General features: G+C 42.5%; 1 protein-coding gene across 1 annotated transcript in view; it reads right to left on the bottom strand.

Moving 5' to 3' along the window:
* The window catches only part of nbas (NBAS subunit of NRZ tethering complex), a 383,924-nt gene that overhangs the window by 69,702 nt on the left and 298,707 nt on the right, over positions 1-15,515 (bottom strand). Inside the window, exons 46-47 of the mRNA XM_061900721.1 lie at positions 8,565-8,789; positions 7,196-7,398 (exon numbers count right to left, since the gene is read on the bottom strand). Of these exons, the coding sequence (XP_061756705.1) occupies positions 7,196-7,398; positions 8,565-8,789 (428 nt within the window). The remainder of the gene's footprint in view (positions 1-7,195; positions 7,399-8,564; positions 8,790-15,515) is intronic.

The raw sequence follows: 15,515 nt of genomic DNA on the forward strand, positions 1-15,515 counted from the left end.
CACCAGAGACAAAATTGTACAACTCCACAAGGATGGAAAGGGCTCTGGAGAAATTGCCAAACAGCTTGGTGAAATAAGGTCCACTGTTGGAGCAATCATTAGAAAATGGAAGAAGCCAAACCTGACGGTTAATCTCAATCGGAGTGGAGCCCCATGCAAGATATCACCTCGTGGGGTCTCAATGATGCAAAGAAAGGTGAGGAATCAGCCCAGGACTAAATTGGCCATTTTGGTCATAATTCCACTATGCGTGTTTGGAGGAAGAAGAATGATGCGTACCATCCCAAGAACACCATCCCTACTGTGAAGCATGGAGGTGGTAGCATCATGCTTTGGGGGTGTTTTTCTGCTCATGGGACATGACTGTACTGTATTAAGGAGAGGATGACTGCAGCAATGTATTGTGAGATTTTGGCCAAAAACTTCCTTCCCTCAGTCAGATCATTGAAGATGAGTCATGGCTGGACCTTCCAACATGACAATGACCCAAAGCACACAGCCAGGAAAACCAAGAAGTGGCTTCGTAAGAACCATATCAAGGTTCCGGAGTGGCGTAGCCAGTCTTCAGACCTAAATCCAATAGAAAATCTTTGGAGGGAGCTGAAAGTCTGTGTTACTCAGCGACAGCCCAGAAACCTCACTGATCTAGAGAAGATCTGTGTGGAGGAGTGGGCCAAAATCCCTTCTGCAGTCTGTGCAAACCTTGTGAAGAACTACAGGAAACGTTTGACCTCTGTAATTGCAAACAAAGGCTACTCTACCAAATATTAAGGTTGTTGTTCAAATACTTATTTTCAGCTTTATCACACAAATAAATTGTTAAAAAAATTATAGATTGTGATTTCTGGATTTTTCTTTTCAGGTTATCTCTCATACAGTGGACATGCACCTACCGTCAACATTTCAGACGCCTCCATGATTTCTAAGTGGGAGAACTTGCAAAAATAGCAGGGTGTTCAAATACTTATTTTCTTGACTGTATATACATACATACATATATATATATATATATATATATATATATATAGGTCTCTGCTTTTTGCAGATGATGTAGTCCTGATGGCTTCATCTGGCCGGGATCTTCAGCTCTCACTGGATCGGTTCGCAGCCGAGTGTGAAGCGACCGGAATGAGAATCAGCACCTCCAAGTCCGAGTCCATGGTTCTCGCCCGGAAAAGGGTGGAGTGCCATCTCCGGGTTGGGGAGGAGACCCTGCCCCAAGTGGAGGAGTTCAAGTACCTAGGAGTCTTGTTCACGAGTGGGGGAAGAGTGGATCGTGAGATCGACAGGCGGATCGGTGCGGCGTCTTCAGTAATGCGGACGTTGTATCGATCCGTTGTGGTGAAGAAGGAGCTGAGCCGGAAGGCAAAGCTCTCAATTTACCGGTCGATCTACGTTCCCATCCTCACCTATGGTCATGAGCTTTGGGTCATGACCGAAAGGATAAGATCACGGGTACAAGCGGCCGAAATGAGTTTCCTCCGCCGGGTGGCGGGGCTCTCCCTTAGAGATAGGGTGAGAAGCTCTGCCATCCGGGAGGAGCTCAACGTAAAGCCGCTGCTCCTCCACATCGAGAGGAGCCAGATGAGGTGGTTCGGGCATCTGGTCAGGATGCCACCCGAACGCCTCCCTAGGGATGTGTTTAGGGCACGTCCAGCTGGTAGGAGGCCACGGGGAAGACCCAGGACACGTTGGAAAGACTATGTCTCCCGGCTGGCCTGGGAAAGCCTCGGGATCCCCCGGGAAGAGCTAGACGAAGTGGCTGGAGATAGGGAAGTCTGGGCTTCCCTGCTTAGGCTGCTGCCCCCGCGACCCGACCTCGGATAAGCGGAAGATGATGGATGGATGGATGGATATATATATATATATATACATACACACATGCACAAACACGCACACACACACATACATTTGTATACATACATACATATATACATGTATATACATACACATACAGTATATATACATATATATATAAATATACATACATATATATACATACATAGACATACATACATACTGTATATATATATATACATACACACATATATATACACATACACACATATGTATATGTACATACATATATATATATATATATATATATATATATATATACATATGTATACATACACACGCACACAGATACACGCACGCACGCACACAGGCATACACGCACGCACATCATCATCATCGGCGGTCACTCGTGGTAGAGTATGACTGTCCTCCTTCCTGGTCCTTGTGGGTCTTCAGGTGGGCGTGGAGGCCGATTCTGGACCCGATTATTCTGGGGCAATGTGGACAAGGGAATGTAGTGGTGGTGGGTTTGGGTTGGGCCTGTTTGGTGGATGCTCTCTCCTTTCTTAGTCTGCGCTTGTCTTGTGCAGCATGGCGAAGGTCGTCATATTGCGCGGCACCCTCACGGACAAGGTTTCTCCACATCGTCCTGTCTGTTGCCTTGACTTCCCAAGACTTAAGGTCTATGCGACACTTTGTCAGGTTTGCCTTGATGTTATCCTTAAATCTCTTCTTTTGACCTCCAGCGGGCCTTTTCACTTCAAGAAGCTGGGAATAAAGGACTTGTTTAGGGAGGCGAGAGTCAGGCATGCGGACTACATGGCCAGTCCATCTGAGTTGGTTTTGGGCAATCGGGGCAGTGATGGTGGGCAAGCCAGCCTCCTCCAGTCAGAGAGTGCTGCAATGTCGATCTTGAACTTCCTTAGCTCTCTGAAGATGATGGCAGTTCGCCTTTCCGGTCGATCTCTGGCTTGGTTGTCCGTGAGGGTTTGCACATTCCAGGCTCCAATGTGTAGTTTGTGTTTTCTTTGTTTCTGACCGCGTGGTGGTGATCCTTCTGGATGCGGTATTCCAGACAGGATGTTGAAAGGCAGGCTATTTTTAGGGTACCTTTTCTAACCCCTCCCCTACCGGGGTGAGCAGAGTGGATCCTGAATAGGGCTGCTCAGTCATGGGTGCAGCTGCCGAGAAGCTCTTCTGCCTCAGTCCATGAGCTTAACGACTGAATCTAACACCCACCGCCTGTGTGCCAGGTTGTGGCTAGGGACTGCCAGACTTCATTGTCCTGCCTCCGTTACCACTTCCCGGTCGCCAAAGGACTTTGAAGTATCTGAGATGTAAAATGGGTGGGTTCTCATTCGGGAGGACACCTGCGCGTGACGTCTTTTAACGTGGGGAGACTGATGCGCCTGCAGCCACCACACGGTCCTTGGCAGAGAGGGGCCTTGATCCAGTGGCATGGATCCATGACGACTGGAGACCACCCTCTGTTGCAGCCTTCATCCGCCTTCAGTGCCGTTGTGACATGCAGTCCACCGTCGAGGTCTTAGGACCACACTTTGTCTGAAACCTCCCCCTCGACCTTACCGCCATGGTTAAACCTACCAGGAGCAGAAGCTCCCGAGGGCATCGCTCTTAGGTTCATTGGAACACACAAGGCTCTCCACCATGGCAAGGTGGCGGTCCCGGTCCATGGAGAACACGCATGCACGCACGGCACGCACACACACACACGCACACACGCACACACACACACACACACACACACACACACACACACACACACACACACACACACACACACACACACACACACACGCCAGGGGTCACAAATTTCTGGGCCAAGGCGATATTTTGTGGCCCCCACCGTAATATAAAAGTTTAATGTTAGTGCAGCCCACAAGTTTTATATGAATGCCACTTTACGGTGGGGTACATGGCTCCCAGGAGAGGGACATCGACCGGGCTTGATGCAAGCAGAGAAACATTTCTCAATGAGTGAAAGTGACAGCAGCGTTGCCATGGAGAGTTATCTTACGGGCCTGGCTGGCTGCCTCGTTTCTAATGGGCACACTGGAACGTCCATCCTAACGCGTTGCGTTGACAACAGTTCCCCAAAAAAGTTTTTTCAAGTTAATGCCCAACAAGACATAATACATACTGTTAATACATGTATGTTTCTCACTGACAAATACAATTTTCTACGGCAGGGTAATGTAGTCGGGCTTCACGGTGGCAGAGGGGTTAGTGCGTCTGCCTCACAATACGAAGGTCCTGAGTAGTCCTGGGTTCAATCCCGGGTTTGGGTTCTTTCTATGTGGAGTTTGCATGTCCTCCCCGTGACCGCGTGGGTTCCCTCCGGGTACTCCGGCTTCCTCCCACCTCCAAAGACATGCACCTGGGGATAGGTTGATTGGCAATACTAAATTGGCCCTAGTGTGTGAATGTGAGTGTGGGTGTTGTCTGTCTATCTGTGTTGGCCCTGCGATGAGGTGGCGACTTGTCCAGGGTGTACACCGCCTTCTGCTCGATTGTAGCCCCCCGCGACCCCAAAGGGAATAAGAGGTAGGAAATGGATGGATGGGTAATGTAGTCACATAGTGACACTTATTCGTCGGCAATAACCGTGTAATGGTAACCAAATATAGAGTCACATTATTTTTTATTTGCAGCACGCTGACTGTATTTGCATTGCCTCACACAATGAACACTACAGTACATATATTTCTAAATAATGTCATTTGTTAGTATAGAATTATTATTCTATGACTACGTTTGACAACAACAACAGTACGGCACATAGTTTTTTTTGTCTTGCTATTACCGTATGTTGTACTAACTACAATTACCATGGTGTTCCTGTTGTCATGAAATACATGATATATATACATATATTTGTGTGTGTGTATATATATATGTATATATACATATACACACATATATATACATAAATATATATATATATATATATATACACACATATATATATACATATATATATTTATATATACATATATATATAAATGTATATATGTATATATATATATATATATATATATATATATATATATATATATATATACATACATATATTCACTGAACAAGAATATGAACAAGACTTGTTTTTGCACCCATTTTTTATTAGTTGAACTCAAAGATCTAAAACTTTTACTATAGACACAAAATACCTATTCCTCACAAATCTGTCTTTGTGAAGATAATCCATCCCACCTCACAAGTGTGTCATATCAAAATACTGATTAAACAGCATGATTATTGCACAAGTGTGTCTTAGGCTACTCACAATAAAAGGCCACTCTGAAATGTGACGTTTTATCACACAGGACAATGCCACAGATGTCGCAAGTTTTGAGGGAGCTTGCTGTTGGCATGCCGACTGCAAAAATGTCTACCAAAACTGTTCAGAACGTGATTTGAATGTTCATTTCTCTACCATAAGTCGTCTACTAGGGAGTTTCAGAGAATTTGGCACTACATCCCTCCGGCCTCACATGTAACCACACCAGCCCAAAACCTCCGCATCCAGCAGGTGCACATCCATGATCGTCTAAGACTAGCCACCCAGACAGCAGCTGCAACAATTGGTTTGCCTAACCAAAAAATGTCTGCACAAACTGTGAAAAATCTTCTCAGGGAAGCTCATCGTCATCCTCATCGGGTCTTGACCTGACTGCAGGTCGCTATCGTAAATGACTTGAGTGGCAAATGCTCTCCTTTGATGGCTTCCGGCATGATTAACCCCGGTTTTCACTGTTCAGGGCAGATGGCAGAGTGTGTGTGGCATCGTGTGGGAGAGCGATTTGCTGATGTCAACGTTGTGAAATGTGTGGCTCATGGTGAGGGTGGGGTTATGGTATGGACAGGCTTACGTTTAGGACAACAAATGCGAGTGCGTTTTATTGGTGGCACTTTGAACGCGCAGAAATACCGTGATGGGATCCTGAGACCTATTGTAGTGCCATTCACATGAGACCATCACCTCATGTTGCAGCATTACAATGCATGGCCCCATATTGTAAGGATCTGTACACAATTCCCGGAAGCTGAAAACATCCCAGTTCTTGCATAGCCAGCATACTCACCACATATTTCACCCATTGAGCATTATGGGATGCTGTGGATCAGCTTGTACCACAACATGTTCCAATTCCTGCCAATATCCAGCAACTTGGCACACCCAGAGGAGTGGACCAACATTCCACAGGCCACAATCAACCTGATCAACTTAATGCCAAAGAAATGTGTTGCACTGAGTAAAGAAAATGTTGGTCACACCAGATACCGACTGCTGTTCTGACCCCCCAGATCCCAAATAAAGCAAAACTGCACATTTCAGTGTGGCCTTTTATTGTGAGCAGCCTAAAAGCAGCCTAATAATCAGCATCTTGATATGCCACACCTGTGAGGTGGGATGGATTGTCTTGCAAAGGAGAAGTGCTCACTAACACAGATTTAGACAGACTTGTGAACACTATTTGAGAGGAATAGGTCTTTTGTGTACATAGTGAAAGTTTTAGATCTTTGAGTTTAACTCGTAAAAATTGGGAGCAAAAACACAAGTGTTACATTTATATTTTTGTTTAGTATACATACAAACACACACACACACACACACACACGTGCGCACACACGAACACACACACACACACACACACACTCACACACAACAACAACACAAACATACAGTATATTTAGTGCATATAAAATCACAGTCTGTACAGGGGTAGACCTTGCTAAGACCAGGGAAAAGGTTGGTGACCACTGTGCTAGGCCACATTGCAGCCCTTATTTTTCTTATTTATGTTAACATTTATGTAAAATTCTACCACTTAATAATAATATATTTCAAATTTCAAAACATTTATTCCCGTTTTGTTTATTTCGACCACATTTGTTTTGAGCTTCTATCATTAGCCTTTAATTAGCTAATAATTGAACCTAATTAAATAAAGCACTCTTCAAAACGCAATATACACATTCAAACATAGGAGCAGTTGAATTCTAAACATTTCCTTTCTGTGTTTACATGAAGAGGACATTTTCCACTGGTGTGTGTTTAATGGTTGTGCAAGGTAGTGAGGGGGCGTCAAGTGCAAATGTGAAGCTCATATATAGAAAGTAAGAAAGCAAATAATAGGACGGCGTCTGACAACAGGATTTTCCTGTCTCAGCGGGAGGTGTTTGACAGCCATTTTGTCCAAACCGCCATCCTATCATTAGCTGATTTTTGCTGACATGTCAGTGGTCCATGCCTTGTCTGATTAATAAGCGGTTACTGTTACATCCTCAAAGGCAGTGACAAAAAGCATGTGTTTCGGAATCAGGCTACATTTAGCTGCTAGTGTTAGACTAAGGACGAAAAATGTACAGTCAATACCTTAGTTCGGCGACTACTCTGGCGACAGCATCCTGCAGCACGCTTTTGACAGACAGGTCGAGGCAACCCACGGCGACCTTCAGGAGCTCTGCGATACTCTCCAGAGGCTGCCCGTCAGTGGCCATGGCGACCGCCAGCTTGTGCACCTTTGACCTTTCCGATCGAGACATATCGTAAAGTCGACTGTAACCCCGCAGCTGCTCCTGGAACGCAAGATCAAAAAGACAATATTTCAATGGCCTGTTTGCTAGCCAGCAGGCTACTTCCTTATCTAACAAGGACGTAATGAACCAGTTTTGATTCTGGAGTACAACCAATGGTTCCATCGTGTGACTCAAATGGTAAAAAGAATAAATTAACTCCTCTAATAAAAGTAAAAACATTGTCAAGATGGTCAACACATCTTTGTGTGTTTGCCAGACAATTTCGGTCCCAGAAGACAGTAATTAATCCAACAAAAGTGAAAAAAATGATAAAAACACATTTTTGTTTTTATATATCTGTTTGTTATCTATCAGGCTACTTCTTGGTTCAAGGAGGGTGACATAAGACAACAGGACTGTACCCTACCAACTTTGATTTTGGGGCTTTGTTCATACCAAAGTCTATAAAAATGGGATCCATTACCTCCCTGCTTGGCACTCAGGCATCAAAGGTTGGAATTGGGAGTTAAATCACCAAAATGATTCCTGAGAGCGTCCACCCCTGCTGCTCACTGCTCCGCTCACCTCCCAGAGAGTGTGACAAGGGGATGGGTCAAATGCAGAGGGTAAATATACCACACCTAGTGTGTGTGTGATTGATTATCAGTGGTACATTAACTTTAATGACTTAATTGGCAAAATGAAACAAATTCAGAAGTAAAGACCCCGTTTATGGAGGATGACATACCAGACTATTTTTGATCCTTGAGCTGGGGGAGTTAATCATTAAATACATGTTTGGTTTTTCACTCAAATTAATTCATCATACGATACTAATTTGTAACACTGCCTTTATTATTTATTTATAATCTCCCATTGATCGTTTGTGACATTCTAAAAACAACGGTTAAATGGTCTTAACTAGCTTTGTGGGAGGCCAAAATGACCAGTTTTCAGTCATGTTACAACACTGGCCTAGTCAAATCATACACTAATGTAATGTACAGGCAAATACACACACATTACAAGTGTTAGGTGACAGGAGTGTAAATGAGTGCGGCTTGGGCTAATAAGACGGATACATAATGTAAACATACTCGATCTGACCAGTTTTAAACTAACAAAACACTAAAGGGGGCACAATATTTGTTTTTGATCGAGCAGAAATTCTGAGACATGTCTTTTACCGCATGAATGAGTGTAAGTGTCGCGCACATGGCGTCTACCTGCTGGCTGTCTTTGAGCGACACGATGAATGGATGACTCAGCGTGTACAGGTGGGCTTGTGATTGCTGCAGGTGTGCCAAGGCCTCGTCAAAAGTCATCGCCGTCGGGTCCGCTCCATCCTGATTGTCGGCCGCAACTCCCCCTCGCTTCTTGCTTTTCTCGCCCAGCTGGTGCAGGGCTTTAGTAGCTCGGCGAATCAGCTCGGAACGCGCCTGGATGCTCAGCTGCAGAAAGAAAAGGCCATTATCTTACATTTCTAAGACATAGGTCATAAAAAGGTCGACTCATAAATGTGACTTCTTTTTTCAAACTTTCAAACCTTATCTAACTGAACATCTGATATATACACAGTTGTGGTCAAAAGTTTACATACACTTGTGAAGGACATAATGTCATGGCTGTCTTGAGTTTCCAATAATTTGTACAACTCTAATTTTTTGTGATAGAGTGATTGGAGCACATACTTGTTGGTCACAAAAAGCATGCAGGAAGTTTGGTTCTTTTATGAATTTATTATGGGTCTACTGAAAATGTGACCAAATCTGCTGGGTCAAAAGTATACATACAGCAATGTTAATATTTGGTTTCATGTCCCTTGGCAAGTTTCACTGCAATAAGGCACTTTTGGTAGCCTTCCACAAACTTACGGCAAGCTTCTGGTTGAATTTTTGACCACTACTCTTGACAAAAATGATCAGTTCAGCTAAATGTGTTGTTTTTTTGACATGGACTTTTTTTCAGCATTTTCCACACGTTTAAGTCAGGACTTCAGGAAGGCCATTATAATACCTTAATTCCAGCCCGATTTAACCATTCCTTTACCACTTTTGACGTGTGTTTGGGGTCATTGTCCTGTTGGAACACCCAAATGCGCCCAAGACCCAACCTCCGGGCTGATGATTTCAGGTTGTCCTGAATAATTGTCATTGTTCCATTTACTGTCTGTAAAGCACCAGTTCCCTTGGCAGCAAAACAGGCCCTAAGCATAATACTACCACCACCATGCTTGACGGTAAGAATGGTGTTCCTAGGAATAAAGGCCTCACCTTTTCTCCTCCAAACATATTGCTGGGTGTTGTGGCCAAACAGCTTAATTTTTGTTTCATCTGACCACAGAACTTTCCTCCAGGTCCTATCTTTGTCCATGTGGTCAGCAGCAAACTTTAGACGAGCCTTAAGGTGTCGCTTCAGGAGCAAGACATTCCTTCCTACACACTACCCTCTCAGTCCATGGTGATGCAATACACGCTTGACTGTGGACACTGACACCTGTGTTCCAGCAGGTTCCAATTAATTGCTGACCTGCTTTTTTGTGGTTCTTGGATGACTCTTGATCATCCTGACAAACTTTCTCTCAGCAGCAGGTGATAGCTTGCAGTTTCTTCCTGATCGTGGCAGTGACAAAACTGTGCCATGCACTTTATACTTACAGACAATTGTCTGCACAGTTGCTCTTGGGACCTTAAGCAGCTTTGAAATGGCTCCAAGTGACTTTCCTGCCTTGTTCAAGCTAATGATTCGTTTTTTTCAAATCTGTGCTGAGTTCCTTTGACTTTCCCATTGTCGCGTTTGTAACCGTGTCTAATGACTGTATGAAGTCAGGACTTCAGGAAGGCCATTATAATACCTTAATTCCAGCCCGATTTAACCATTCCTTTACCACTTTTGACGTGTGTTTGGGGTCATTGTCCTGTTGGAACACCCAAATGCGCCCAAGACCCAACCTCCGGGCTGATGATTTCAGGTTGTCCTGAATAATTGTCATTGTTCCATTTACTGTCTGTAAAGCACCAGTTCCCTTGGCAGCAAAACAGGCCCTAAGCATAATACTACCACCACCATGCTTGACGGTAAGAATGGTGTTCCTAGGAATAAAGGCCTCACCTTTTCTCCTCCAAACATATTGCTGGGTGTTGTGGCCAAACAGCTTAATTTTTGTTTCATCTGACCACAGAACTTTCCTCCAGGTCCTATCTTTGTCCATGTGGTCAGCAGCAAACTTTAGACGAGCCTTAAGGTGTCGCTTCAGGAGCAAGACATTCCTTCCTACACACTACCCTCTCAGTCCATGGTGATGCAATACACGCTTGACTGTGGACACTGACACCTGTGTTCCAGCAGGTTCCAATTAATTGCTGACCTGCTTTTTTGTGGTTCTTGGATGACTCTTGATCATCCTGACAAACTTTCTCTCAGCAGCAGGTGATAGCTTGCAGTTTCTTCCTGATCGTGGCAGTGACAAAACTGTGCCATGCACTTTATACTTACAGACAATTGTCTGCACAGTTGCTCTTGGGACCTTAAGCAGCTTTGAAATGGCTCCAAGTGACTTTCCTGCCTTGTTCAAGCTAATGATTCGTTTTTTTCAAATCTGTGCTGAGTTCCTTTGACTTTCCCATTGTCGCGTTTGTAACCGTGTCTAATGACTGTATCACATGAGCCCTATTTAAATGGGATCAGAGAAGTCAACATGTGTCGTCAATCAAAATCGCTCACATGAAGTTGAGAGGCCATGCCATGAAGCTAGTTTGATTTGATTGTAACTTTTCTACATCACCAAAATTGAAAATGTATGCTGCTGTATGTATACTTTTGACCCAACAGATTTAGTCACATTTTCAGTAAACCCATAATAAATTCATAAAAGAACCAAACTTCATCAATTTTTTTGTGTGACAAACAAGTATGTTTTCCAATTACTCTATCACAAAAAATAAAACAGTTGTAGAAATTATTGGAAACTCAAGACAGCCAGGACTTTATGTCATTCACAAAGTGTATGTAAACTTCTGACCAGGACTATACATTGTTTCATGTTGTTATGCTCTCTTTCTCAAAAATGTTATGGAAAAACCAACAGTATTTTCAAAAAATGTAGTGTAAAGTGGAACATTTGAGACGAGCTCAATAATTGATAACATTGATATTTAAAAGATATTTTACATGACGATACATATGTGCCACAATGATCCGGTGTTCTGTTGAATTTTGCTGCTTCTTCAAAAAAAAAGCTAATAGCGTAAACCAAGGCTCTCTATAGTGCCTCTGTATAATGTGGTGAGAATGGGGGGAGGGAGCTGTGCTTTTTTGATCCGACACAAAAAGTGAATGCGCTGCTGAGCTCTTCTTACAAGAGCCCCGGTCTGTAGGGACCAGGTCATATTGTCAGTTATCTGCATCCCCAGGAACTTGGTGCTGCGTACCATCTCCACCGCTGTGCCGTTGATGAAGAGTGGAGCATGGCTGGACTGGTGCTTCCTGAAGTCGACGATGAACTCCTTGGTATTGTTGACGTTCAGGACCGGGTTGTTGGTTCTGCCCCAGTCAACCAGATGTTTCACCTCCTCCCTGTAGCCCATGTCGTCGTTGTCACAGACGAGGCCCACTTCTGTTGTGTCGTCCGCATACTTCACAATGTGGTTAGTAGTGGACCTGGCGCAGCAGTCATGGGCCATCAATGTGAACAGCAGCAGACTCAGGACGCAGCCTTGGGGGGAGCCGGTGCTCAGGGAGATGGCACTGGAGGTGTTGTCGCCCACTCTCGAAGACTGGGGTCTGTCTGTGAGGAAGTCAAACAGCCAGTTGCATCGGGGAGTACTGAATCCAAGGGGGGCCAGTTTGCTCACCAAGTGCTGCGGGATGATGGTTTTGAACGCCGAGCTGAAGTCCAGAAACAACATTAGCACGTGTGTGTCCTTTCCTTTTAGATCTTTTAAGCTCAGGTGGAGTGCAGAGGATATGGCGTCCTCTGTGGAGCGGTTAGGGCGATAAGCAAACTGGTATGCGTCGAATGTGGGGGGGGGTCTGGAGACAATGTATTCCTTTACCATCCTCTCGAAGCACTTCACTGTGATGGGGGTGAGTGCCACGGGGCGATAATCATTGAGGGAGGAGATTGTGGGTTTTTTAGGCACTGGAATGATTGTGGCCGTTTTAAAACATGATGGTACTCCTCCACACATGTGGAGAAGAATGCTTAAGGGCAAAAGCTTCACTATGTATATATATATATATATATATATGTATGTATATATGTATATGTATATATAAAATGTGTATATATGTATGTATGTGTGTTTTATATATATATATATATATATATATATATATATATATATATATATATATGTATACTAGGGCTGGGCAACGATTAAAAATGTTAATCGAAGTTAATCACACTATTTCTCCGATTAATCACGATTAACTGCATTGTATAAGCAAAGCCCAATAATGAATTCAAAAGTAGTGTGTAATGCACCTTTATTGGAATATTCTCCCACATGAACAAAAGCGCCAAAACATTTGTTGTGCAAACACAATTTAAATCAGTCGTTAAATAGTAGCAGTTAAATAGCATATTTTATGAAAATCAACTCAAAAAATGTAAATACAAACATTTAAGCTTATTGCCACTGCCAGGGTATTTAAGTTACCCTGTTTGTTATGGAAAATAAATATAATCTACATACAAATCTCTGAGCCACAATCATAACATCTGAACAGGCAATTTCTGAGGTAACAGCAGAAACATTTTTTTTATCAGGGATCTTATGTTTAAAAAACCTATATTATAGGTAGTGGGCTGTTTTAGGGAATTTTTGATCAAATTATCCGTAGTAGCAATATTAATAATGTTGTGTTTATTCTGCGTAGTGCACTTAAAATAATTATGACCATATCTAGGAATTGATATAATGGGAATTTTCCGATTGTTCGCTTGGTGCTTTGATAAACTGAACGCATATACATGGTACTGTATTGTGATGTTATGAGCCAGGGAAAAAAGAACTACCCTACCCAGCATGCAACAGGAGTGACGAGCATGCGCGGTAGCCCGGTATAGGTTGTGTCGCCATGACGGCATCTTGTATGTTGTGATATGCACGCTCTGAAAGTAAACGTTAAGAACTCAGCCATCCCTCCTCGTCTGCATTATTCATAAATAGACAGATAATACATATACTCCGCTGCTTCACAGGCCGCTGGATGTAGCCGGCAAAGTATTCCCATGCTAGCTAGCCGGTCTAGCAAGCACGCGTCATTCAGTCCAAAACGGCTCGATCTATCAACATCCAGAATTGTCTGGCGGTCGTAAGTGATCCCGGAGTGACCACGCTGTAAGCCAGCCATGAAATTTGCAGAATTGTCCGGTATTTTTGCCAAATGTTCCATCTTTACCAAGAGCCCCTCGACGCCGAAGCCCATCCGGGCGACGCCATCTTGTTAAGAAAAGGCGTTAACAAAATAAAAGCATGTAAACAACATACGCAAATGTGCGATAAAATAATTGTCGGCGTTAATAGATTGATGAGTTAACTCGTAATTAACGCATTAATTTGCCCACCCCTAATATATACACATACATACATATATATATATATGTATGTACTGTATATATATATATACATACTGTATATACACATATATATACATATATATATACACACACACATATACATATATATACATATATATATATATATATATATATATATATATATATATATATATATATATATATAGGTTGGTAGAGTGGCCATGCCAGCAACCAGGTTTGTATTTGGTGTAAATAAAATAGTAAAAAAAAAAAAAATTGCTTTCCTTGTCATTTAAGGCTGCAGCACATTGTTCAGGTTTCTGTACGGATCTGTAGGTTTTCCAAATATAAACTGTATTCTTAAGTAATGTTTGTTAAGTTTTGTTTTGTAGGACATTATATAATTTAAGATTACCAAAAAAAAAATCATGGCAACAGTGACGGCCTGCACAAACATAACTGCCGTAAAACAAGTTAAAGGAAGTGATGTAGTTTTCGCGCATGTGTTGACCAATCGTGTCTCCCAGTACCGATTGTGTAGTGACAGACACAATCAATCTGACATCATATTTGAGCGCAAAGGGCAGCATTGATGAAAGGGTAGTGTGCCCCCCGCTAGAAAAAAAAGGTTACAGAGGGAACTTGCTCAGGGCACCATTCAACATAAAACCAAAGAATCTATCCAAAATTAAATCCAACCATTGATATTTAGAAGTACTAATATGTTTGTTTTTCATGTAAACTGCAAACTATTCTTGCCAACCAGCACCCAAATAAACTATGCAACAACTAACTAAATAACAAATAGTGTAGACAACATAACCTCTTTGGAGAAAGTAAAGTGTGTTTATTGTTTGAGCTGAGGGTGAAACATTATAAATGGTCTTTTTATGATCTCAAGGGGAAAAAAACGGCAGCAAACTGCTCTTTCGTTCCAGAAAAAATCACATATATATGTTCAGGAGGTAGTAGGGTACATCCTGACCATTTATCTCACCTTTTGGCCTTATGGGAAATGGAGCGATCCATCATGAGGGAAAAGGGGTGTTAAAGGTCAGACAATGAGAGGAGTCAAGGATTTTTTTCCCCTGAAAGTGTTGAAAGATGACAGAAAAGAGAATGAAAGAAAGCTGACAGCAGGTTTGTGAGAGATAAAGTGCATGTTAAAAAGCACAGTGGGACCTTCGTGCCTGCTGGGAGTTGCAGTTTAATTGCCTCTGAAATGGAGGAGGAAGAATTAGCTCACTCAAAAGAACAGGAGGGGGTGGAGAGAGAAAGACAAGGTGACGGTGTGAATTCAGGAATAAAACATAAGAATTATATTCAGAATATGAGAACCTTCAAATGCCATGTATCCATATATCTTTTATGCAGAGAGAGGCTCATGTTTATTGTGTAAGTAATATGCTGTACAGTATATAACAACTCAATACAGCATGCAGAAAAAGAAAATAAGCCTTCAAAGATTTTAAGCTTTTAGTAAGATGGTTTCAATCATGTCATACACGATATTTGAATGAATATATTTAGAAATATATTTATAGAATAATAGTACGTAAGATTTTTATTGTGCATTTCTAGGTATTTAAAGATGTTTATTTTACTTGGGCTTTTTAATACCATCCTTTATCAA

Source organism: Nerophis ophidion, linkage group LG05 (genome assembly GCF_033978795.1).
Source record: "Nerophis ophidion isolate RoL-2023_Sa linkage group LG05, RoL_Noph_v1.0, whole genome shotgun sequence".
NCBI classification, from domain to species: Eukaryota; Metazoa; Chordata; class Actinopteri; order Syngnathiformes; family Syngnathidae; genus Nerophis; species Nerophis ophidion.